This window comes from Coenobita brevimanus, chromosome 57, assembly GCF_032717465.1.
Source record: "Coenobita brevimanus isolate Jiangsu-jjx chromosome 57, ASM3271746v2, whole genome shotgun sequence".
NCBI classification, from domain to species: Eukaryota; Metazoa; Arthropoda; class Malacostraca; order Decapoda; family Coenobitidae; genus Coenobita; species Coenobita brevimanus.
In genome coordinates this window covers 59,741,566-59,766,215 of record NC_137010.1, presented here as the reverse complement: position 1 = coordinate 59,766,215, position 24,650 = coordinate 59,741,566, and the positions used below count along the sequence as shown (strand labels likewise).

General features: G+C 40.9%; 1 protein-coding gene across 1 annotated transcript in view; it reads left to right on the top strand.

Annotated features, from left to right (window-relative positions):
- LOC145402051 (nucleoprotein TPR-like) overlaps window positions 1-24,650 on the top strand; it is a gene marked incomplete at its 3' end in the record, with an annotated part of 419,889 nt that overhangs the window by 195,711 nt on the left and 199,528 nt on the right. The window contains exons 20-22 of the mRNA XM_080274148.1: window positions 6,608-6,734; window positions 11,852-11,968; window positions 24,169-24,322. Coding sequence (XP_080130274.1) covers window positions 6,608-6,734; window positions 11,852-11,968; window positions 24,169-24,322 — 398 coding nt within the window. The remainder of the gene's footprint in view (window positions 1-6,607; window positions 6,735-11,851; window positions 11,969-24,168; window positions 24,323-24,650) is intronic.

Genomic DNA, 24,650 nt, shown 5'->3' with positions numbered 1-24,650 from the left:
GTGACAGCAAGTGGGTTGGCGGAGGGTTAGTGCCCCTCCCCGGAAAACAACTAACTAAAAACATGAACAAGAAGCCTAGGACTAGGACTGACCATGACGACTAAGGACTGTACAAAGGACATGATACGGATGGCGAACTGGAGTGTAAGGGGTTCAGATGATGAGGTGAAAGAGAGAGAGAGATTGTCCAGGTACTTGAGGGTGTGAAAGTGGATGTGTGGATTAACTGGAACTAAATGGAGAGGTGAGTGTGAAAGAATGGGAATAAGGATGGGGTATATGTGCAGGAGTAGGTGAGAATGAGAGGGCAAAAGAAGGAGTGTGTATTGTTGTGAGTAACAGATGGAAGGAAGAGAGTATGGATCAGTTGGTTCAAGGATTGTGTGGGTAAGTTGGACTACAAATGTGGGCGATTGTGTGCGTGTATGCACCAACACAAGATCGTGCAAGCAGAATGAGAGAAGAGTTCTGGACAAATGTGGAAGCATGCATGGAAAAGTTTGAAAGGAATGAGAGAGTGTTTTTGATTGGTGATATGAATGGTAAAGTAGGGAATGTGAAGGTGGATGGAGTAGTTGGTGAGTGGGGTGTGCCTGTTGAGATTGATGAGAATGGCAGTACTTTAGTGGACATTTGTGCTGGGAGAGGGTTGATGATAGCCGATACCCTCTTCAGGCACAAAATGATCCACAGGTATATATGGTGAGTGATGAGAAGGGTGGATGGTGAACTGAATGAAAGGAAGGCAGTGATTAATTATGTGTGTGTGGATGACAGGATGCGAAGATGTGTAATGGATGCAAGAGCATACAGAGGTTGGGGGAGTGGACTTTCTGACCACCACTTGATGATGGTTAGAATCGAGGTCCAAGTGAAATGGAAAAATTGAAGAAGGAATGGATGGGAGGATTGAGTAGATGTAAGGAGAGTGGAATGGTTACAAGAGGATGAGAAAAAGGCACAATATAAGAGAGAAGTGGAGGAACATTGGGTAAATATGAATTGGAGCAGATAGGGGACGTGGAAGGTGTGTGCAAGATATTCGCAGAGGAAATCTGTGCAGCGTGTGAGGTGGTGTGTGGGGTAAAGAGAAGACGAAAGGGGGTGCAAAGAACAGCATGGTGGAATGAAGAGGTGAAACAGACTGTGGCATAAAAGAAAAAAGCATATAACAAATGGATGAAAAATAGGGGAGTGGAAGACGTTGGGAGACGGAAGAGAGAGTCATATGTTGAAAGGAAGAGAGAGGTGAAAAGATTAGTAAGAGAGAGTAAGAAGATAGTGGGTGAGGAACTTGGAAGGAATTTGAGTGTAAAGCAGAGGGAATGTAAGAAAATGTTCTGCAAAGAGGTAAAGAGAGTCAGACAGGGTGGCAATGAAGTTAGTAGGAGAGTGATAGATAAAAATGGTAGTTTACTAGTGGAGAAGGGAGAAAAAGTGACCAGATGGAGAGTACACTTTTTTGAACTGTTGAACATAGAGAATGAAAGTAATGCGAGTATAAGTGGCTGGGGAATGGCTGGGAGAAGGAGGGATGTGAGAAGACAGGAAGAAATCATTAGGATAGAAGTTGTGGAAACATGGAAGAAAGTCCAAATGGGGAAAGCCTCAGGAATTGATGGAGTGTCGTGAAATGCTGAAGCATGGGGGAGAGATAGTAGTAGAATGGATGTGGAAGATGTCCAGATTGGCATGAGAGGAAGGTAAAGTCCCACATGATTGGAAGTCAGGTATAATTATTCCCTTGTACAAGGGATAAGGGGAGAAAGAAGTGTGTGGTAATCATAGGGGCATTTGTCTTCTTAGTATAATAGGAAAAGTATACGGTAGGATACTTATTGACAGAGTTAGGGAAATAACAGAGGAATTAGTTGGAGAAGAACAGGGAGGCTTTAGGAAGGGAAGAGGTTGTGTAGATCAGATATTCATTCTTAGATCTTTAGTGGAAAAGTTTCTAGAGAAGGGCAAGAAGTTGTATGCGGCCTTCATGGATTTGGAGAAATCATATGACAGGGTGGATAGACAAGGATTGTGGAAAGTATTAAGAATATATGGAGTAGATGGGGAGTTGTTGAATGCTGTGAAGGGTGTGTATGATGGTGCTAAGGCTGCAGTGCTTGTGGATAGTGAACTGAGCAAGTTTTTCTATTTGAATGTTGGGTTGAAACTGGGATGTGATATGTCTCCATGGTTGTTCAGTTTGTATATGAATGGGGTTATGAATGAGATACAATGTAGGGCAGTGGATTTTGGAGTGGCCCTAATGAGAGAGGGCAGTTTTTGGAAACTCCCTGTACTGTTGTTTGCAGATTATACTGTGTTGTTAAGTGAAGACGAAGGGGAGCTGCAAGGCTTGGTGGATGAGTTTGGGAGAGTGTGTCAGAAATGGAATTTAAGGATGAATGTAAGGAAATGTAAAGTTATGGTCTTCGAGAGAGGTGAAGTCAGTGAATGTACAGTAAGGTTGGATGATGAGGAAATGGAAAATGTGAGTACGTTTAAGTACATGGGTAGTGTGATGAGTAAGGATGGAAGTTTGGAGGGTGAAGTGTTTGAAAGGGTACAACAAGGAAGAAAGATTGCTGGTCCCTTGAAGGTAGTGATAAGAAACAGGGAAGTGAGCATGAAAGTGAAAAAGTTATTGCTTGACTTTATTGTGATACCAACTCTGACGTATGGTGGTGAAGCTTGGACGTTGTTGGAGGGACAGAAATCAAGAGTGAGAGCAGTGGAAATGAGTTACTTGATAGGAGCCTGTGGAGTCACATGAAGAGACAGACTGACAAATGAGGATATAAAGTAGTGTTGTGGTGTGGATGTGGATGTGATAGGAAGCATTAGGAGAAACACATTGAGGTGGTTTGGCCATGTGGAGAGGATGGAGAGTGAAAGACTGATGAGGAGAGTGTATGTGAGTGAGGTGGAGGGGGAGAGAGGGAGGGGAAGGCCGAGGATGAGATGGAGGGATGGAGTGGAGAAGTATATGAGAGAGAGATGTGTGAATTTGGAGCAGGGCAGTGAAATGGCGGGGGACAGGGTGATGTGGAGGCAGTTTGTTTGTGGCCACCCCTTATAAGGGATTGAGGCATCTGGCAATGGATAGATAGATTGATAGTAGTAAGTGGGGGCCCCTCACCAGCCACTCACTTGATGTAGTACTGCCCTTGGGTGCCTGTTTTTTCCCTCTCTTCCTACCTTCTTTCCTTCCTTCCTCATATGTCTTTCATTACTTCATTCTGTCCTCTTCCTTCTGCCTACAGTTGACTCCACTGAGTGACAAGCCAAATGGTTTCCTGTGCACCGAGAAAACATTTACTACGCTGGATGGTAATCATATGACCAGATAATGGTGCTGGCACTCCCTCATTTGTCTTTCTTTCCTTCATTCTTTTCTCTTCCTTCTGCCTATGGGTGACTCTACATTGAGTGACAAGCTAAATGGTTTCCTGTACAACAGCAAATTTATAATGCTGGGTGGTAACCATGTAACCAAATTTTTCCGCCTGGTGGTCAAATGGGTTTTTAAGGCGCTTCACGCAGTTTGAGTCTGTGCAGGTTTACATCCAAGGAGTGGTTGGGACTTACTGCTCACGTAATGCCACGCAGGGATGAGTGACGCCGGTCGCTTTCATCTTAAATGTCAGGACCAACTTGCCTAGCCCAGGGCTCCTACGCTCTTCATGGGACAACATAGGATTGGGTAATGAATGAATTTAATCAGATTGCCTAGATACATTTGAAATTTTCAGTTCTTGGGACAAATCAGCACTTTTGGACAGAGTTTTATAAACTGTTGATTTTTTCCCAATGTTCGGGCAAATTAAGGTAATTTATACAACATTGGAGCATTATGTAAAATATAACATAGTAAGACATCAGAATTCCAATGAAATATGATGTATTCTCTGTATTTTGAGGAATGACTGGTAGACAGGAATGAAGAAGCTGTATGTCACCTGTCACATTCAAATATCCCACAGCCCATATCTTGTCACAGCTCTTGTAACTGTAGATATTGAAAACTAAAAAGATAAAAGGCTTATCAGTGATGCGAAAGTAGAAAGCATAATGTAAACTGATTGGAAAGTTGGCAGCATACTGCAAATGCTCTCAAGTAAATTAGAAAATTCGTCTGCCTAGTCAAGTGCAGCATCCCAGTTCCTGCTTCATTTGGCTGACTGACCTCCCTCTCCCCTGTGTTTACCAGTCATTCATCAAAATACAAGGAGTATTTCATATTTCATTGGAATTCTGATGTCTTACTAGGTTAGATTTAACTTAATGTCTTAATAATGACGTATAATTTACCCTAATTTGCCTGAATGTGGGTAAAGTCCCGAATGATTGGAAGTCAGGTATAATTTTTCCCCTATACAATGGAAAAAGGAAAAAATATTGTGTGGGAATCATAGGGGCATTTGTCTTCATAGTAAAATTGTAAAAGTATATGGTAGGATACTTACCATATTGACAGAAAGGGAAATAACAGAGGAATCAGTTGGAGACAAACAGGGAAGTTTTAGGAAGGAAAGAGGTTGTGTAGATCAGATATTCATTCTTAGGTCTTTAGAGGAAAATTTCCTTGAGGTCTTCGTGGATCTGGAGAATGTGTATGACAGTGGATAGACAAGGATTGTGGAAAGTATTAAGAATATATGAAGTAAATGTGAAGTTGTTGAATGCTGTGAAGAGTATGTATGAGAGTGCTAAGGCTGCAGTGCGTTTGGACAGCGAACTGAGTGAATTTTTCTATTTGAAGGTTGGATTGAAACAGGGATGTGTCATGTCTCCATGGTTGTTCAATCTGTATATGGATGAGGTTATAAAAGAGATACAAGGTAGGGCAGTGGATGGTGGGGCGGCCCTAATGAGAGAGTGCAGTGCGTGGAAACTCCCTGTACTGTTGTTTGCAGATGATACTGTGTTGTTAAGTGAAGACGAAGGGGAGTTGCAAGGCTCGGTGAAAGAGTTTGGGAGAGTTTTTAAGAAGCGGAATCTAAAGGTAAATGTAGGGAAGAGTAAGGTTATGATCTTCGAGAGAAATGAAGTCACTGAGTGTACAGTGAGGCAGGATGAGGAGGAAATGGAAAATGTGGGTACATTGAAATACTTGGATAGTGTGATGAGTAAGGATGGAAGTTTAGAGGGTGAAGTGCTTGAAAGGGTACAACAAGGAAGAATGGATGCTGGTTCCTTGAAAGCAGTGATAAGAAAGAGAGAAGTGAGCATGGAAGTGAAAAATTTACTGCATGACAGTATTGTGATACCAACTCTAATGTATGAAAGTGAAGCGTGAACCTTGTTGGAGGACACAAGTCAAGAATAAGAGCAGTGGAAGTGTGTTATTTGAGAGGAGCCTATGGAGTCACATGGAGAGACAGACTTACAAATGAGGAAATGAAGGAGCATTGTTGTGTGGATGTAGATGTGATAGGAACCATTAGGAGAAACACTTTGAGGAGGTGTGAAGAGGATGGACAGTGAGAGACTGATGAGGAGAGTATATATGAGTGAGATGGAGGGGGGAGGCCAAGGATGAGACAGAGGGATGGAGTGGAGAGGTATATGAGAGAGGGGATTGTGGGCTGGAAGCAGGGCAATGAAATGGCGGGGGACAGGGCGACATGGAGGCAATTTGTTTGTGGCCACCCCTTACGGGATTAAGGCATCTGGCAATAGATAGATAGATAGGAAAAAAAAATCGACATCTCTTAAATCTGTCTGAAAGTGCTGATTTGTCGTAAGAACTGAAAATATCACATGTATCTATGCGTCAGATAGACTTTTTAAGGCCTTGTGTTTATATTAATCTATGCAGATAACTATGTGTACTGTATTTTATTTGAGTAATCATATCGTCAAATGGTTATTGTGGCCCATATAAGAAAAATTATTTAAAATATATCATTACTAATGAATGGACTTGGTCAACCAATTAGCTGTCAGCTTTCAAAAGCTAAAGACTCTTCTATTTTTGGATGGGATCATATAAGCTATAGTCAGTTCTGCCTTCCAGCCTAACTACACATAGCCATCAATGGAAGTGAAAGAGGATGTGAAACTTTGCCCTGTTAAATGTGCTTTAGTTTTTATTCTTGTGTGAATAGTGCTGTGTTGTTGGTGGGGGCACTTACCATCCACTCACTCGATGTAGTGCTGGTCTTGGGTGCCTGCCCTCTCCTCTCTTCTTTCTTTTCATCCATCTTCTTTCTTTCCATCTTTCTTTCCTCTTCCTTCTGTCTACAGGTGACTTTGCACTAAGTGACAAGCCAAATGGTTTCCTGTACACCAGGAAACCATTTACTACGCTGGGTGGGAACCATGTAACCAGATTATGGCACCTGGTGGTTTAGTGGGCAGTTAAGATGCTCCAGTCGAATTGAGCCTGTGCAGGTTTATATCCAAGGAGTGGTTGGGGTTTATTGTTCACGTAAAGGCCACACAGGAATGAGTGAGGCTGGTCTTTCTCATCTTAAGTGTCAGGACCAACTTACCTAGGCTTGGATCCCTATGCTGTTCATGGGGCAACACTGGATTAGATGATGGATAGATGGATGGTGAATAATGCTTCATAATGATGATGATGGTTTTACTCTCTCTCCCTCAGATTATCAAATCTTCAGAAGGAGTTAGAAGATGTGGAGAGAGAGAGGGCAAAGTTGGAGACACAAATGAGTGAGGCACATGATGAGATAGAGACACTTAAAGCACAGTTGATGTCTAAGGTGACCAAGGTGAGAGAGAGAGAATTGGTCTTGTTGCTCTTTATTTATATTATTTTTTATTTATGTTTTTTATTTATTTATTCATTTATACAGTGTCCACAAAAGTATAGAGCACCCATCTTAGAAATCAATGGGAAAGAGCACTCTGAAGCTTGTGCAGTTTGCAGCCTAGTCTCGCAGCCGACCAAAACTATTATATGTCTAGCAACGCAGAGACGCACCAGGAAAACGAGACAACCTCCAGTTCCTGCCTAAGTCCTCTTTGAGCTACGTTTGAGAGTGCATGAGGGCTGCTTGCTCCCGTACTGCTTCCCTCTGTTTTCGCTTTTTAGCTTGTTGGCGCTGCATTTTGCACCAGTACACCCAGATAGCTCCTACCAACTTCAGTGTCAAAGAAAAGGCTCGGATTTTGGCCTGGAAGGCCAAAAATGTGTAAACAAAAGAAATAACAAGGCGTAGAGGCTGTGATGAGAGTCCTTTTTCCCATTGATTTCTATGGCGGGCACTCTGTACTTTTTGCAGATTGTATACAGTATTTATTTATCAAAGGCCTTTTGTTCGTCTTTTTCAACAAACGTGGAGTTACATGCAGAAACAGACTTACAAAAGAGGAAGTGAAGGAGATTGTGATGTGGATGTGGCTGAAAGCATTAGGAGAAATATAGTAATAGCTCGATTATCTGGACAATCCATTACCCAGACGCTGTGATCTGGCTGTGCCAGACTATTATTTGAACATTTTTTCCTACTATCCAGACACAATGCTTGCCGTTTCTTTCAAAATCATGGATGCACAAAAAATTTCCGGGGGAGGGGGGGGGGGGAACAGGCCAGTGGTGCAGCTCTGGCTGGCTGGTTAGTTTACCCAGCATCCGCCAGAGACCCCTCTTGCCTGCCTTCAGGTCCCACTTGGCGATGTAAACATTTTTATAGTGGCACACGTTGTGGTTTAGGAAGAGGAATGCAAGGAATAGCAAGGCTTCTGGCCTTGCTATTCCTTGCATTCCTCTTCCTAGGGTGTGTGATGACCAGGGAAAAGGAAGAGGATAGTGCTGACTCTTTAGAAGCAGGAGATCCAGGGTAAGATAGATACGGGATGGTCAATTCGTGATTGTTGATGTTGATTTTATACTAGCTTCCTCTACTGTACCATGATTTTATTCTATTTTACCATGATTTTATTCCATTTTACCATTACATATGTTTTGTGTGTCAACTGCATTTTTCTTGTGTAGCCATTTTTTTCATGTTTTCTTGTCACAACAGGATATGGCTCTGCAGTGGTGATTCCTTGTCTGTAGTAGTAGTTGTTCCCTAGGCAGTCTGGCCAAGCAGCCCCCGAGTCCCTAAGAAAGGCCACGGCCGAGACCGGGCTTTCCCACGGAGCTCTCAAGGAGTGTATGTTGTGTTGTTGGCACAGGCGATTGTGTGCAATGCAGTCTTCCGTAATGTGCTTAATAGTATGGGGTGCTGTGTTGCATCCTGGACAGGCATCAATAATGGAGTCATCAGCCTCATTTGATAACTCGAGAGGTGCTGGATGATACCCACATCTCAATCTGGCCAGGTGGACCTTGTCCTCACGAGGGAGGTAGGATTCAGAAGGGTGGATATTAAGAGGCCACCCATGCTGCTGTGTGTTGTATTTGAGTGACTGAATGGATATGTTGCTCTGTGTTGTATTTGAGTGACTGAATGGATATATTGCTGTGTGTTGTATTTGAGTGACTGAATGGATATGCTGCTGTGTGTTGTATTTGAGTGACTGAATGGATATGTTGCTGTGTGTTGTATTTGAGTGACTGAATGGATATATTGCTGTGTGTTGTATTTGAGTGACTGAATGGATATGCTGCTGTGTGTTGTATTTGAGTGACTGAATGGATATGTTGCTGTGTGTTGTATTTGAGTGACTGAATGGATATGCTTCTTGAAGCTGGTTTGAGGCAGGCGAGGGGGGAGAGATGGCGGTATTTGTGTATGATATTGTGTGCTGGGTCTTGTTTTGATGTTCTTTGGTGTGTGTGGATGTGCTGCCATGTATTGTAGTGGATGGTGTGGGTTTTGACGGTATTTGTGTACGATATCGTGTGCTGGGTGTTGTTTTGGTGTTCCTTGGTGTGTGTGGATGTGCTGCCATGTATTGCAGTGGATGATGTGGGTTTGTGGAGTCTGTGGCGAGAATTTGTGTGCATCTCATGTCTAGATGATCCTTGACTTTGGAGACTTTGGTTTCTTGGTGTAGGTGGTCTGTGGGTGTAGTAGCTGTGCAGCCTGTGATTATTTTTAGGGTCTTGTTCTGTATGGTCTGTAGAGTGTTGTAATGTGTTTTAGTGAGGTTAGAAGCCCAAGCAGGGCTTGCATAATTCATCACTGAACATATATATTGTTTGTGGTTTCTTTGTTGTGTCCAAATGTTGTATGGGCAAGTGACTGTAAGGCATTGAGTCATGGTGTTAATTTATCTTTAATGTTTGTGATGTGTTGTTTAAGTGACATTGATGTATTGTATGTTACACCAAGGATTTTGGGTATGTGTGTGTGTGTGGTAGGGGAGCGTTGTTTATGGTGAGGTGTGGAATGTGACTATGTTCTGCTGTCCACTTTGTGAAAAGGGTCACTGTAGATCTGCCTGGGGCTATTATTGAGCCTGTTTGTGGTGAACCATTTGTGTAGTGTGTTGAGGTAAGGTTGGAGGATGTGTGCAGCTGTGTTTGTGTTTTGATGTGTTATGTGTTATGTCTATGCATAGGAAGCTATGTGTATTTGTGGTGTGTAGGGAGTGGGTATGTTGTGCATGTTTAGGTTAAAGAGAGTTGGGGACGAAACAGATCCTTGGGGGACGCCATTTGTGAAGCTTCTGATGTTCGATGACTGACCAGCAGATGTTACATGTGCACATCTGCCTGCTAAATAGTTTGCCACCCATCTTTTTGTGTTTTTGTGCATGTTTGTGTTGAATTTTTTGCGTGTGAGGTTGTGGCAGGGGATGGCATCAAAAACTTTGCTCATGCCTAGTGTGACTGGGAATCTTCTGTGTGGTGGCCTAGCTGAATTGGTGCCATCAAAATCTTTCTGTGTAAGGTCTGAGTGTCTATGGAGTGTAGCAGCCTGAAACCATGTTTTGATGGGGCTAGGGGGGGTGTGAGGTGTAACTAGTTGTAATACCAGTCATTCAGTGACTTTGGAGGGGGTGCAGAAGAGTGTCATGGGGAGGTGTGAGGAAGGTAACGTGGGGTCTTTGCTGGGTTTGGGGATAGTGATGATAGTGCCATGCTTCCAGATGTTGGGTATTATGTTGTGTAAGTAGCTTTTGTTTGCTATGTTGGTGAGTGCATGTATGCCTAGTGGTCCAAGGTGTTTAAGGTGTATGTTGCTTATGTTGTCTGGACCACAGGCAGATGAGTGCTTGAGGTTGCTAATGATGTGCTTTGTATGGTTTTAAGTGAAAGGTGCAAAGTCTGGGTCTGTGGGGAACTGTCTCTTGCATCGAATGTCACGTTGGTCATCGCGATGGGAATTTAGATGGTTGCTTGTCTGTGGTTGATAGGTCTGCTTGATCAAGGTAATTGCTTTGTTGTGGTTTAGAGGTCTGCTTGACCAGATAGAGTAGTGTTAAACAACAGAAACAAGTGTTGTGTGATGTACTGTAGTGGTCTTTCACACTGGCTTTCAAGGTTAGGATTGTGTGTGAATGGGGGCCAGGGGAGAAGTCCACCATCCGGAGGAAGCCATTACCTGGACATGCCTTTAGCTCTATTTTGTTGGATAATCGAGGGATTACTGTACATTAAAGTTGTTTGGCCTTGTGGAGAGGATGCAGAGTGAGAGACTAACTAGGAAATTGTATGTGAGATGTGAGTGAGGTTGAGGGAGGGAGAGAGTGGGGGAGACTGAGGAAATGGAGGGATGGAGTGGAGAGGTATATGAAAGAGGCGATGTAAGTTGGGGGATGAGGGCAGCAAAATGGCAAGGGACGGCAAGATGGAGGTGATTTGTTTGTGGCAATCCCTTATGGGATTAAGGCATGTGGCTATAGATAATTAGATGTATCTAACTCTAGACTTTGGCAGGAGACTGTTTCCTTCAGCCCAGCAGTCCTCCAGTATGTCTCGCACCTTCACCTATCACCACTTTGACACTGATACTCATTGTCCTTACTGAATACATGGGAGAGGTGTCTCATTCAGGATTGCCATATTGGTATAAGTGGGTGTGTTTTTTATAACATGTCAGTAGGGCTTGTGGAAGATCAGTTAAATCCTTAAATTCAAAATGTCCTGTTTCCCTGCCCTAGCCAGGAAATGCATTTTTGCTTTGTGTTTATGTATTACCACATGCATACAGGTTAACTGTACTTTGTTTGCTATTAGGCAGAGATTCTTATTTTGCTGCTTATATCCCATAGCTCGATGGCAGATTAAGACAATACCATAGCACTACATTCATTCCATAACACTTCTCCATGATTAGCACCATATTTTAATGTTAATCTCATGTTAAAGCTTAGCTTTCAAGGTGGAGAGGTTGATAGATTTGTGCCAGGCTAAAGTGAAGAAGGTATACAAACATAATTCCAGTCTCACCTTTCCTACACACAGGCTCCTGGTGATGGATGAAGATTTTATGTAAATTAGGGGTGAGGAAGGAGGGGAGCGCTTTAACTGTGTGTTTATTTTTTGTATGCATACATATTAGTAGTTACTAATAGCAGTAACAACCCCAGACTTTTCTGAATATGAGCCCAGTAGACTTCAGGCTGAAAGTGCTCTCCTCATGCAGTCCACTAGGCATGGAGTTGGGGGACATTTGTATAACTGGGCAGTGGAGCAGCTTGAGTGTATTGATGCCACCACTTACATATGAACAATAGTTCATTAATTTTAATGAGGTAGAGATTTTTGTCCTTTTGTGGTTTATTTCCCATAGCTCAGTAATAGAATGAGGCAGTACTGATATTCTTCATTATTTCCATGGCACTTTGTGTCTTGCACCATATTCTAGTGTTATCTCTTGCTATAGCACACTTTTGAAGATGAGGAGATGACAATTTTACTCGTGTCAGAGTGAATAGAGTACCATTATACAAACATATACTCTGACTAACTTATGTTCTTTACACACAGGTTGAGGAGGAGCTGCAGGCAAAGGATAAAGAACTTCACAGTGCCTCTGAGACTTTGAAGAAGGCCAAGGAGGAGGAGAAAAGAGCCAGGACCGAAGCCAATGAAAAGATCAAGTCAGTATTATAATAATTTTTCATGTATTTTATCGACCTCATTAAAATTGGTGGTAGGTGGGGGTGCGTATCATCCACTCACTCAATGTTGTGGTGCCTTCAGATGACTGTCATTGAGTAACATGCCAAGTGGTTTACTATAACCTGATAAACCATTTACTACACTGTGTGATATCCATAAACCAAATGACACCTAATGGTCTCATGGACTCAGGCAATATATCCAGATGGGGCATGCAAGGGTTTACATCTGAGGGGTGTTTGTGGTTTATTGTTCACATAATACCACTCAGGGGAAAGTGAGGCTGGTCACTTGCTTTAAATGTCAGGACTGATTAGACTAGCTCTAGGTCACTATGCATCTGCTGGAGGAGGATGTGTGTATTAGCATAAAATTCCTCTTGCATATATTCAACAGCTCATGTCAGTGTTTTCACACTTTCATATTTGTATTTTATGAAGTTTATCACAGTAAAATGCCTTTATTTTACCCCAGTCCATCCTGTTGCATACTGTATACTCCTCAGCTGCAGTTCCTTATTCTACTGTACATATCCCACCATTTTACATCACTTCTCACTGCAGTTCTCTTCATCCCGACAAATTTTTACATATGCAGCACACTCTTCAGCTGCAATCTATTCATCTCAGGCCAAACCTCCTTCATACAGTCTTTAGTTTCAGTCTCCCATTCCATCATAACCACCTTTCTTGCATTCATTTCTTCAGTTGCAGCCCTTTTCATTCTGATCCACCTTCTTTCATATGCTATTCGGTGCCATCATTTTTCAAATGATCTAGTTCTCACACAAACACTTCTCAGCTGCAGTCCTTTCCATCCCAAAACACCAACCTTACATAATTTTTTGCATATCTCTCCATCCATAGCCATCCTATCCTCGCACACACACACACACACACACACACACACACACACACACACACACACACACACACACACACACACACACACACACACACACACACACACTAAATAAGAATTTCCAATTAGTTTTTACAGAAGAAAAAAAAATTTGAGAGGGACTATGTGGAACACGCATGTCCACACCTACTACCAGATATACAAATAGCAGAAAAAGTTATACAGGAGGAGTCAAGTAGATTAGACAGAGGAAAAGCAAGTGGTCCTGATGAAATTTCATGTTGGGTATTACGAGAATGTGCAAAGGAGTTATGTAAACCATTATTTTTAATTTTCAAGAAATCCTTGAGTCAAGGTAAATTACCAGATATTTGGAAAAAAGCAAATATTGTCCCCTTATTCAAAAAAGGAAATAGGCAAAATCCACTCAACTACCGACCAGTACCACTGACCAGTGTTGTAAGCAAGGTATTAGAAAAACTTATAAGAAAAGCTTGGGTAAATCATCTAGAAGAACACAGTATGATAACAGAAAGACAGTTTGGTTTCAGAAAAGGAAAATCATGTGTTACTAATCTGTTGAGCTACTATGACAGAGTAACAAACACAATACAGGAAAGGGAAGGATGGGTGGACAGTATCTATTTAGATTTCAAGAAAGCTTTTGACACAGTACCACACCAAAGACTTTTATGGAAACTGTACCATCAAGGAGGAATTGGAGGCAAACTGTTTTGTTGGATGCAAGACTTTCTCATAAAAAGAGAAATGAGGACAGTACTAAGAGGAAACTACTCATCATGGAAAGAAGTGACTAGTGGAGTACCACAGGGTTCAGTGCTGGCACCAATCATGTTTTTAGTGTATATAAATGATATAAACAGTAACACTGGAAATGAGAGCTATCTGAATATGTTTGCAGATGATGCAAAAATACAAAGGAGAATTACTAACACAGACTCTTGTAAAGAGCTACAAGAAGAATTAAATAAACTTCATGAATGGAGTAGTACATGGCAAATGGAATTCAGTGTGAACAAGTGTCATGTAATCAAGTTTGGTAAAAGTGGAAAAAGACCTGATTGGGATTATAAGTTAGGAAATAAAACCCTATACACATCAGAAAGAGAGAAAGACCTAGGCGTGATTATGAATAACAGACTATCTCCGGCTGACCACATCAGCGAGAAGGTACGGAACATGTATACACTGCTTGCAAATATGAGAATAGCATTCATATACATAAATGAAGACATGCTAAGAAGAATAATAACATCATTCATTAGACCAACCCTGGAATATGCATCAGTAGTCTGGAGTCCTCATCTCAAAAAGCACATAGACAAGATTGAAAAAGTTCTTAGGGACGCTACAAGATGGATACCAAGCTTAAGGGACCTAGGCTACGAAGAAAGACTAAATAAACTGAATCTACCAACGCTACAGGAGAGAAGGAAAAGAGGTGACATGATAATGCTATATAAATGCATATCAGGAATGGAGAAAATAGACATAAATGATTACTTAACCTATGGGCAAGCATCAGCAAGAGGACACTGCAAAAAACTGCATAAGAAGAGAGGTGATAAAGACGTAAGGAAATTCAGTTTCCCAAACAGAGCAATTGATCAGTGGAATGCACTACCGAATGAAATAGTGTGTGCCAAAACAATTCACAAATTTAAGGATATGTACGATAAATATGGTTTAAGACACGGGACAGTACGAGCTTGACTCATTCCTGTAAAGATACAATTAGGTAAGGTAAGAACACACACACGGAGAAACTGCTGGAGAGAGCAGACGTCCCAGCCATCGCTGCTAACCTTAAGTAGTTTCAGGAATTTTGTCTGTCCTGTCTCCTAAGGTCTTGTTTTAAATTTAAAATAATTAAAGTTAATAGACTACCAAAAATGTAAAGATTTATTGGCTGTAGTATACATGAATGTTTGTAGTTTTTTTTCGGTAACAGATGTTTTGGTACTTAACCAATATGAAACATGGCCGAAAATGTAAACAATGAGGGACTCGAATTTCAAGGATTTGATACAAATACCAGTGTCATGGACCTGGTTAAAACATTAATTATGAGGATTAGCGAACTTGAAGAGAAAGTAGAGAATCTAGTGATAAAGGATGTGTCTGAAAATACGGATACTACCATACAGAGTCTAATCCAATCCAATGAAACAGCGAATGAAGAGATTAGGAATTTGAAGCGTGAAAATGTTGAATTGAGGAGGAAACTAGAAGAGAGTACTAATAAAATGGAGAAGGTGAGTAATGTATTGGAAGAGCATAAGGCAAATTGGGCACATGTAGAAGAAGAACAGAAAGAAGTGGTTAGCTTAAGAGAGATCATCCAGGAAGAAAGGGAAATGAACAAGAAAAAATTGGAAGAAAATGTAGTGAAAATACTGAAGAAAAAAGAGAAAATATTGAGAGAAACTGTAGAAAGGAACAGATGCGTGGTAGTATTTGGAAACAGGGAAGAGGAAGAAAAGGTTAGGTTCGTAAGACTCGAGAGAGACACGAACCTGGTGAGAGGAATATTAGGCAAGATTGACCCCGAAGGAGACAAGTGGGTAAAAGAAATTGAGGAAGTAAGGAGGATAGGGCCTTATAAGGAAGGGGAAACAAGACCAATGAGAGTCAAGTTTACATCAGAAAGTGTAATAAATGAGATACTTAAAGTGACCTGGAAATTAAGCAAAGAGGCGGGGATGGAAAATATTATAATAAGAAAAGATCTGAATGAAGAAGAAAGAGAAGTTTTAAAATCATTAAAGGAAGAAGTAAAGGAAAAAAATGATAAGAGGACAGAGGAAGAATGTAATCCTTTTTTTTGGAGAGTATTGGATGTGAAAGTAAGGAAATGGTATTTAAGGAAATAGAAGTGAAGGAAACTAAGGGGGATGGCTGTGAAAGATCAGAATTTGAGGAAGTGGTACGGATAGAATGTAAGAGAGAAGAGGGTATTAAAAACGTCAAAAATAATTTGAAGGTGATATATACTAATGTTGATGGTTTCATATCGACAAGGATCGAAATTAACGATTTCTTGAGAGAACATGAACCTGATGTCATGTGCTTTGTAGAGACCAAATAAAGAGAAGATATTGATGTTCATTTGGGAGATGGTAAATACAAACTGTGGAGAAAAGACAGAAAAGAAAAAAAGGGAGGAGGAGTGATGATAGCAGTGAAGAACAACATAAATGTAGATACTGTGGAAATGGGAGAAGGCAGGGCTGAAGTGATATATATGAAATTAGAAACTGGAGAGAATGTTAAGAGAGATATGGCGGTAGTGTATGTTTCCCCAAAGACAAGAGCATGGAAGGATGACGAATACCATGAGATGTTGTCAGATATGGCTAGCTATTTGCAAAAAATAATTGAGAAAAGCAATAATATAATTTTGGTGGGTGACTTTAACTGTAAAGAGGTGAACTGGGAGGAATGGTACTCGGGAGGCAGCTAGGATTCGTGGGGCACTATGTTATTAAATATAATAATGAATAATGTGATGACGCAATGGGTCAAAGAAGAGACACGGTTTCGAGGTGAGGACACACCAGCAAGGTTAGATTTACTGTTCACCAAAGAACCCGATGTAATAGAATCATTGAAATATTTCTGTCCTATAGGAAAAAGTGATCTTGTGGTCATTGTGTTCCATATGATAATAGGGAAAGTCGAGCCAAGAGACGAGCTTCATAGACAGGGAAGATATAATTTTGGGAAAGCAGATTTTACAGGATTGAGAAAAGTTTTTGAAAATGCTGACTGGAGAAAATTCAGAGAAACAAGGGAGATACAGAGGAAGTGGGATATCTTTCTAGACCTATAATTTGGGAGTGGAAAAATTTGTACCAAGAGTAAGAGGGAAAGAAAACAGGAAAAAGAAGTGGTTTAATAGAAGGTGTATGATAGCAAAAAAAGAGAGAGATAAGGTGTGGAACAATTGGAGAAAGAGAGGTAACAACAGAACAAAGGAAGAATATAAAAGAACAAGAAATGAATACACAAGAATACGTAGAGAAGAAGAAAGGAATTTTGAAAAAGGTATAATAGACAAATGCAAGGATGAACCCAGACTGTTTTATAGATTTGTTAATGGCAAACTGAAACAAAAGGAAGGAATCACCAAACTGAAAGTAGAAGGAGAGGTCTTTAAGGATGTGGCAATGCAAGCAGAAATAATGAACAAACGTTTCCAGTCAGTTTTCACTAAAGAAAAGAAGCTTGTGGAAGGAGATGGAGTGATTAGAAATGTTCCGGTGATAAAAGATATAAAAGTGGAGGTACAGGAAGTGTATAAATTACTGGAAACTCAAGATGTAAGGAAAGCCCCAGAACCTGATGGAATTTCTAATTGGGTACTGAAGGAATGCAGAGAACAACTGGTGGATAAAATTCACAGTTTAATCGTATGCTCACTGGAAGAGGGGAAAGTGCCACAAGAATGGAAGAGGGCAAATGTGGTACCAATTTTCAAGGGAGGAAACAGGGAAGAACCCCTGAATTATAGACCAGTGTCTCTAACCAGCATGGTCGCAAAATTGTGTGAGAGAATCCTGAAAGACAGATGGATAAAATATCTGGAAGAGATGAATATTTTGGCTGAATGTCAGTTTGGATTCAGAAGTGGAAGGCCATGTGTTTCTAACTTGTTGAGTTTTTACTCAAGAGCGATTGACTTGGTACAGGTGAGAGATGGTTGGGTGGATTGTGTGTACTTAGACTTAGAGAAGGCCTTTGACAAGGTACCTCATAAGAGACTAATGTGGAAAGTAGAATATATAGGAGGACTGAAGGGGAAACTTCTGGAATGGATGAAAGACTTTTTGAGAGACAGACAAATGAGGACAGTAATAAAGGATAGGATGTCTGGATGGAGGGAAGTAACAAGTGGAGTCCCTCAAGGCTAAGTGTTGGCGCCAGTAATGTTCCTGATTTACGTAAATGATATGGTAGATGGAGTGAACAGTTATGCAAGTCTGTTTGCTGATGATGTAAAGTTCTTGAGGAAGTTAGAGGTTGAGGAGGATTGTAAAATACTGCAGGAGGATTTGGATAGGATACACAATTGGAGCCGGACATGGGAAATGAAATTTAATGTAAAGAAATGTAAAATATTGGAAATGGGTAAAAGTACCAGGAGGCCATCACTGAATAATTTGTTGGGTAATGAATTAATCACAAAAAGGAGAGAAGAGAAAGATTTGGGAGTGCTGGTCCAAGATAGTTTGTCACCAGAAAAGCACATTAACAAGATAGTTGGAGAGACTTATAAACTCTTGACTAACATAAGAGTAGCATTTCCTTATATGGATGAGGAGATGATGAAAAAATTGATATTGGCCATGATCCGCCCCAGGTTAGAATATGCAGTGGTAGTGTGGTCCCCACACAAAAAGAAAGATATAAACAAGATTGAGAGAATACAAAGAACAGCAACCAAGATGGTCCCCAGTGTGACAGACCTGTCATACAGAGAGAGGCTGGAAAAACTGGATTTGCCTTCCTTAGAGGAAAGGAGAAAGAGGAGAGACATGTTTGCAGTGTTCAGGACCAAGGTGGGTGTAGATAAAATTTACAAAGAAGATCTGTTTGTATGGGATAAGAGAGCAACAAGAGGACACGGAATGAAATTGAAAGTCAAGCTGCTTGAAGGATATCAAGAAATATAGCTTTCCTTACAGAAGTATAGACTTATGGAATAGCCTGGACAAAGAGATCGTCCAGTCTAAAAACTTAAATGGGTTTAAAGCTAAATTCGACTAATTGAGAAACAGCGACGGAAACCCACGAGCATAGTACATTTCGTGTGTGTCAGAATTAGGTATATTAGGTAAATGCTTAAATATTTGGAATGACTTAGACAAAGAAGTGGTGCATGAGGAAAACATTCATGTGTGTAAAGGTAGACTTGATAAATGTGGATATGGAGACAGGACAAAACGAGCATTGCTTAATTCCTGTATACTACAAATAGGTAAATACACACACACACACACACACACACACACACACACACACACACACACACTCACACACATACACACACAGCAACTGGACTTAACCTGGGTGGAATGCAAAAGTTTATCAAGTATGTGGGACATGAGAGCTATCCTTGTGTAATTGTGTTAAGTATATGCCTTCACATCCCTTTACCCACGGGTGTTCACTGCCGTGACGCTCATTATATAAGTACCATACCACGGGGCGTTACTTCTGTGATCCAGGGATTTTTAAAATCTCCTGGGCTTTCAAGTACTGTCGTATATCATCTATCAGTACTGCTGGTGTGTAGCTATAGGCAGCACTGCTAATACCACTAGTACTCTCATCCAGTGTTACCAATTTAGCCATTTTTCTCTGTTTGCCTCGCCTCCCCACCTCCCCTCCCTTACCCCCTCCCTCGCCTAGCTACAGCCTGGCTGCTCAACACAACACCCGACCGGTTTTTTGCATTCGCTTTTTCCATTGAAATATGCCCTATGCCCTATTCTCATACTAAAAAATATCTTAAAAAAAAGGAAAAGGCTAATTAATATTGTCAGCCATGAAGTAGCTAACTTATCACGTGGCAACACCCCACGTGCACTTGGTTGCTAATTTTCCCTGTTCATTACCCAGTGAAATGTCCCTTATGACCTATTCTCATACTATTAAAAAAAAAAAAAAAAAAAAAAAAAAAAACGCCAAGTGATACTTCCATTGACCTGGAAGTAGCTATTTTATCGTGTATTGTCTAGATTTCCTGCTATCCCCACGGGAGGGCCATGGTGCAGTCCAGCCATCCCCACGGGTATGGGGATAAGCGTCTATAGATTAAGAAATAATAAGAAAATGAAAGGCTGTATTGTAAAGTTGTGAATATTCTGAAAATCAGATGACCACAAAATTCTTGTAAGATAACAAAGGCATTGTTTAAAACAACTCTGTCTATCCATTTCTGTGAAGCAACACCCAAACATACATCAAAGGTTAGATCTAGTGGCACGAGAAGGAATCCTGAAACACCAGAATTTGAAAGGTTTTCAGGGTAAATCCAAGGAGAAAAAGTCAGAGAGGATCGCAACAGAGCAGGAGGTTAAGAAGAGGTTAGAATTGTTAGGAAGAAGAATATAGGTAATTTGTGAATCTAAGGATTTTGGTAAAGATATCATAGAGAGGTTGGCTGCTTTGGAGAGACTAAGCTGAGAGGGATGATATGGAGGAGTGAAAGATGAAGGCCGAGGACGAATTGATAGAATATAAGGGAAAGACGGAAAGGCAAAATAAGAAATTAAAGGAAGAGTTTGTTGTAGGTGGGGACACTCACCATCCATTCACTCAATGTAGTACTGCTTCGGGTGTCTGCCCTTTCCTCTCTTCCTTCCTTTCTCTTGTGTCTTTCTTTCCTTCTTTATTTCCTCTTCCTTCTGCCTATGGGTTACTTTTCACTCCCTCTTCCATCTTTCTTTCCTTCATTCTTTCCTCTTCCTTCTGCATTTGAGTGACTTTACCAGGAAACCATTTACTATGCTGGGTGATAACCATATTACCAGATTATGGTGCCTGGTGGTTTAGTGGGTAATGACGGTGCTCCAGTTGGATTGAGCCAGTGCAGGTTTATATCCAAGGGGTGGTTGGGGTTTATTGCTCACGTAATGCCTCTCAGGGATGAATAAGGCTGGTTACTCTTATCTTAAATGACAGCACCAACTTGCCTAGCCCCGGGCTGTTACGTTTCTCATGGGGCAACATAGGATTGGATGATGGATGGATGAATGAATGAAACATTAAAGAGAAGTATGAGGGAAAATCATCCACTTGATGTAGAGCTGCCTACATCTTCCTTCACCTTTGTCATTCTTTTTCTGTGTCTTCCCTCCTATCTATCTATCTATCTATTGCCAGACGCCTCAATCCCGTTTGGGGTGGCCACAAACAAATCGCCTCCAAGTCGCCCTGTCCCCCGCCATTTCACTGCCCTGCTCCCAACTCACACCCCCCTCTCTCATATACCTCTCCACCCCATCCCTCCATCTCATCCTCGGCCTCCCCCTCCCTCTTCCCCCCTCCACCTCACTCACATACACTCTCTTCGTCAGTCTTTCACCCTCCATCCTCTCCACATGGCCAAACCACCTCAGTGTGTTCCCTCCTCTTTTCCTATATCTCCCATCTCCCTTTTTATTACTCTTCATTCCATTTTGGCTGCTTTTACATTGAGTGAAAGCCTGATGGTTTCCTGTTAGCCAGGAATCCATTTGCAACATTGGATGGTAATCATACAACTAACCCATACGTGTTCCCTACATGTCAGTAAGTAAGTTATTTGAGAGGAGCATGTGAAGTTACATGGAGAGACAGACTGACAAATGAGTAACTGAAGTAGCACTGTGGTGTGGATGTGATAGAAAGCGTTAGGAGAAATCCATTGAGGTGTTTTGGCTATGTGGAGAGGATGGAGAGTGAGAGACTAACAAGGAGAGTGTATGCTAGTGAGGTGGAGGGGGGGGAGTGGGAGGGGGAGGTCAAGGATAAGATGGAGGGATGGAGTGGAGTGGTATATGAGAGAGGGGGGTGTCAGCTGGAAGCAAGGCAATGAAGTGGCATTGGACAGTGCAACATGGCGATTTGTTTATGGCCACCCTTTATGGGATTGAGGTGTCTGGGAATAGATAGATAGATAGGTAAACAGTAAAATGAAAATTAAAGATAGAATTGTAAGTTTTAATGATGATAATAAAGAATATGAAAGAGAAGATGACATGTATAAGATTACAAATGAGAAACTCTAGATAGTATTTGTAAAGGTTCAGAGTCAAAAATAAATCATGAGAACATGGTAGTTAAAATAAAAGGTTAAATTTGAACCTGATGACCTTTAAGAGTTGATGCAAATGTGGATAAAACTAAAGCCATGGGACCTGATAACATTTCTGGTTGGATAATGAAGGAATGTGCTGAATAGTTGGTTAAACCTATATATGTGATAACAAAAAGTTCTCTAAAGGAGAGAGATGTAGCAAGGGATTGGAAGGAAGCAAATTCAGTACCATTATATGATTGGCAGAAACTAGTGTCTTTTACAAGTACTCTTTGTAAATTGTGTGAAAAAAATCTTAGAGAAGAAAAGAGTTGCTCATTTAGAGAAAAATAAGATAATATCCTCTAGGTAGTTTGGTTTCAGAGAAGTTACTCCATGTATTACACTCTTGGTGAGTTTTTATGGCAAAGTTATTAACGTGCTTGTAGCCGCCTGCACTCTTGGAGGGGGAAATGGGGTAATGAAACCTGCCTAGCTGGACTCTACTATTTATTTGGTCATACCTGGAATTGCAATTTTACTCTCTCAGTATGCTGTAATGGCATCACTTGTCATTGTTACAACACTTGGTCATACACAGAATTACAGTTTACCCTCAATATGCTACGTTATACCACAGTTTACTTCGTATACACATATTTTTTTAAATTCTTGTCCTTACTTTCCTACATTTATAATCGGGTTATGTCGTGACATCAACCACATGCAGATTAATAAGTGCTCTTAAAAGTAAGCAAGGGCAACTCACTTATGGCGGGTCCAATTTTCATCTTACAATATCAGTGTGTGAGTAGGGGTGTGAAGTACACAAGACTAGTCCCTCACGGGTGTAATATTCTCACAGCGATAACACCTTCACAGGATTCACAGGATGGTCGTGGAGTCACACATTGCACTTGAACTCCACCCGTTGGAGTCTCTGTTTAGTAAATCCACAGGATCAATGCTCCCTCGTCCCTCACTTGTCCCCGGCTACCCACACACTGACCCACACTCACTCACACTCGCCCATAGCTTCTATTCTAAGGCCTAGTGTTCATTAACGCCAAGCTGATGGATGTTATGCTTATGCGACCGTATATATAAACACCGTGTAAACACCGCGTAAGCATTCTTGTGCTTCTCTTTCCTTCCTGCACTCTCTCTGTCTCTCTCCTTTACCGTGTTAGATGCGGTAAGAGTGTTACGGGAAAGAGGTGGGTAGGTGGACTATTTTCATTTGTATTTCTGGAAAGCATTTGATGAGAGTACCACATCAGAGGTTGGTTTGGAAATTTAAAAATAATGATGGCATAGATGGTACTTTATTGAAATAGATGAGGAGTTACCTCACCAGCAGACAAATGAGAACAATGATTAGAGACAAGTTTTCAGCATGGAAGTGGAGTGCCCCAAGGAGTAGTTTTAGCCCCTATTATGGTCCACATATATGTAAATTAAATGCCCAGTGAGGTTCTGTTATATATGAGTATGTTTGCTGATAATGTAAAAATCATGAAGGAAATTGTAGATGAAAATAGTTGTAGAGAGTTGCAGGAAGATGTAGATCAACTACATAAATGGAGCCATTTATGGAAGATTGAGTGTAATGCAGCTGAGATGGGCATAAGTAAGGGATGACCAAATTGGGATTACAAAATGGGAAGTGAAGATATCAACAAAACTTCTCAGGAGAAAAATTTGAGTGTAATAATGCAGCAGTGGTAATGCCAGAGAAATATAAATAACTATTAGAGAATGTAATCTGTTGATGAACATAAGAACAGCATTTAATTATATGAGTGAAGAAATACAAGGTAAATTGATAATGATAAGACCAAGATGGAATATGATGCCATGGCATGGCCTCCCCACTTAAAGGAACATATAACTTAGAGAAGGTGCAAAGTGCAGCTACAAAAATAATACCAAGCTTAAGGGATTTGCAGTATGAAGAGAGATAGGAAAGACTGAAACTGACTCTAGTACAGGCTATAAGAAAGAGTAGATATGATTATGATGTATAAGTGTACACCTGGTATAGAGAACATTGATATAGAAGATTATATCGTAAGGTATGAAGGGAGAATGAAAGGACGTAGTTTTAAATTAAAGATACCATCTTGCTCGGGCGATGTACAAAAATATATCTTTCCAAATAGAAGTATCACCAAATGGAATAATTTGAATGAAAATGTGGTTTGTGCAAAGAATATCCATGCTTTAAAAGCAAAGCTGGATAGTTATATCACTGGAGGTGGGACAACATGAATTTGGCTCAGATCCTGTAGAATACAGATAGGTATAACACGAATAGGTAAATACCCCCACACTTTTTTTTTTTTTTCCCAAACCACCCTGCAACTGCACATGTCACATAGCTACATCATTTCTTTCTTTCCATCCCAGAGTACCCTCCCACATGCTCTTTAAATCATTACAGTCTTCTTTCCATTGTCAGACACCCTGCTACATGCACTCAGTACATAATTTTTCCCCTTTTGATCTTAGGGAGGCAAGGGAGGCCCAAGACAAATACGAGCATGAGGTGATGCTACATGGTGCTGACCTAAAGGCCATGGCCACACTGAAGGACAGGCAGGCAACATTTACCACCCAGCTGCAAGAAGCCAACACTGCTCGACTTAGGGCTGAAGAGGAGCTGAAAGGTAATTAGTAGTGGTAGCAGTTGTGATAAGAGTAATAGTAATACAGTGCTGTAGTCCCTCGATTATCTGAGGTGATAAAGCTAAGGCATATCCAGATACGGATGATATCCGGGTTCTGAACAATATCCTCTACTGTACGTATATCCTGCCTATACCCAACCTATATGTACAGTACCCTTTTATTTGTGGCAGTGTTCTCCAGTCTTTCAGCTGTATTTAGCCATCAGACACACATGGGAATATCCAGTATAATGCTAAACACTAAGAAAACAAGGGATAAATATAAAAATTCCACAAATACCCTATGTATATGTACAGTACCCCTCCT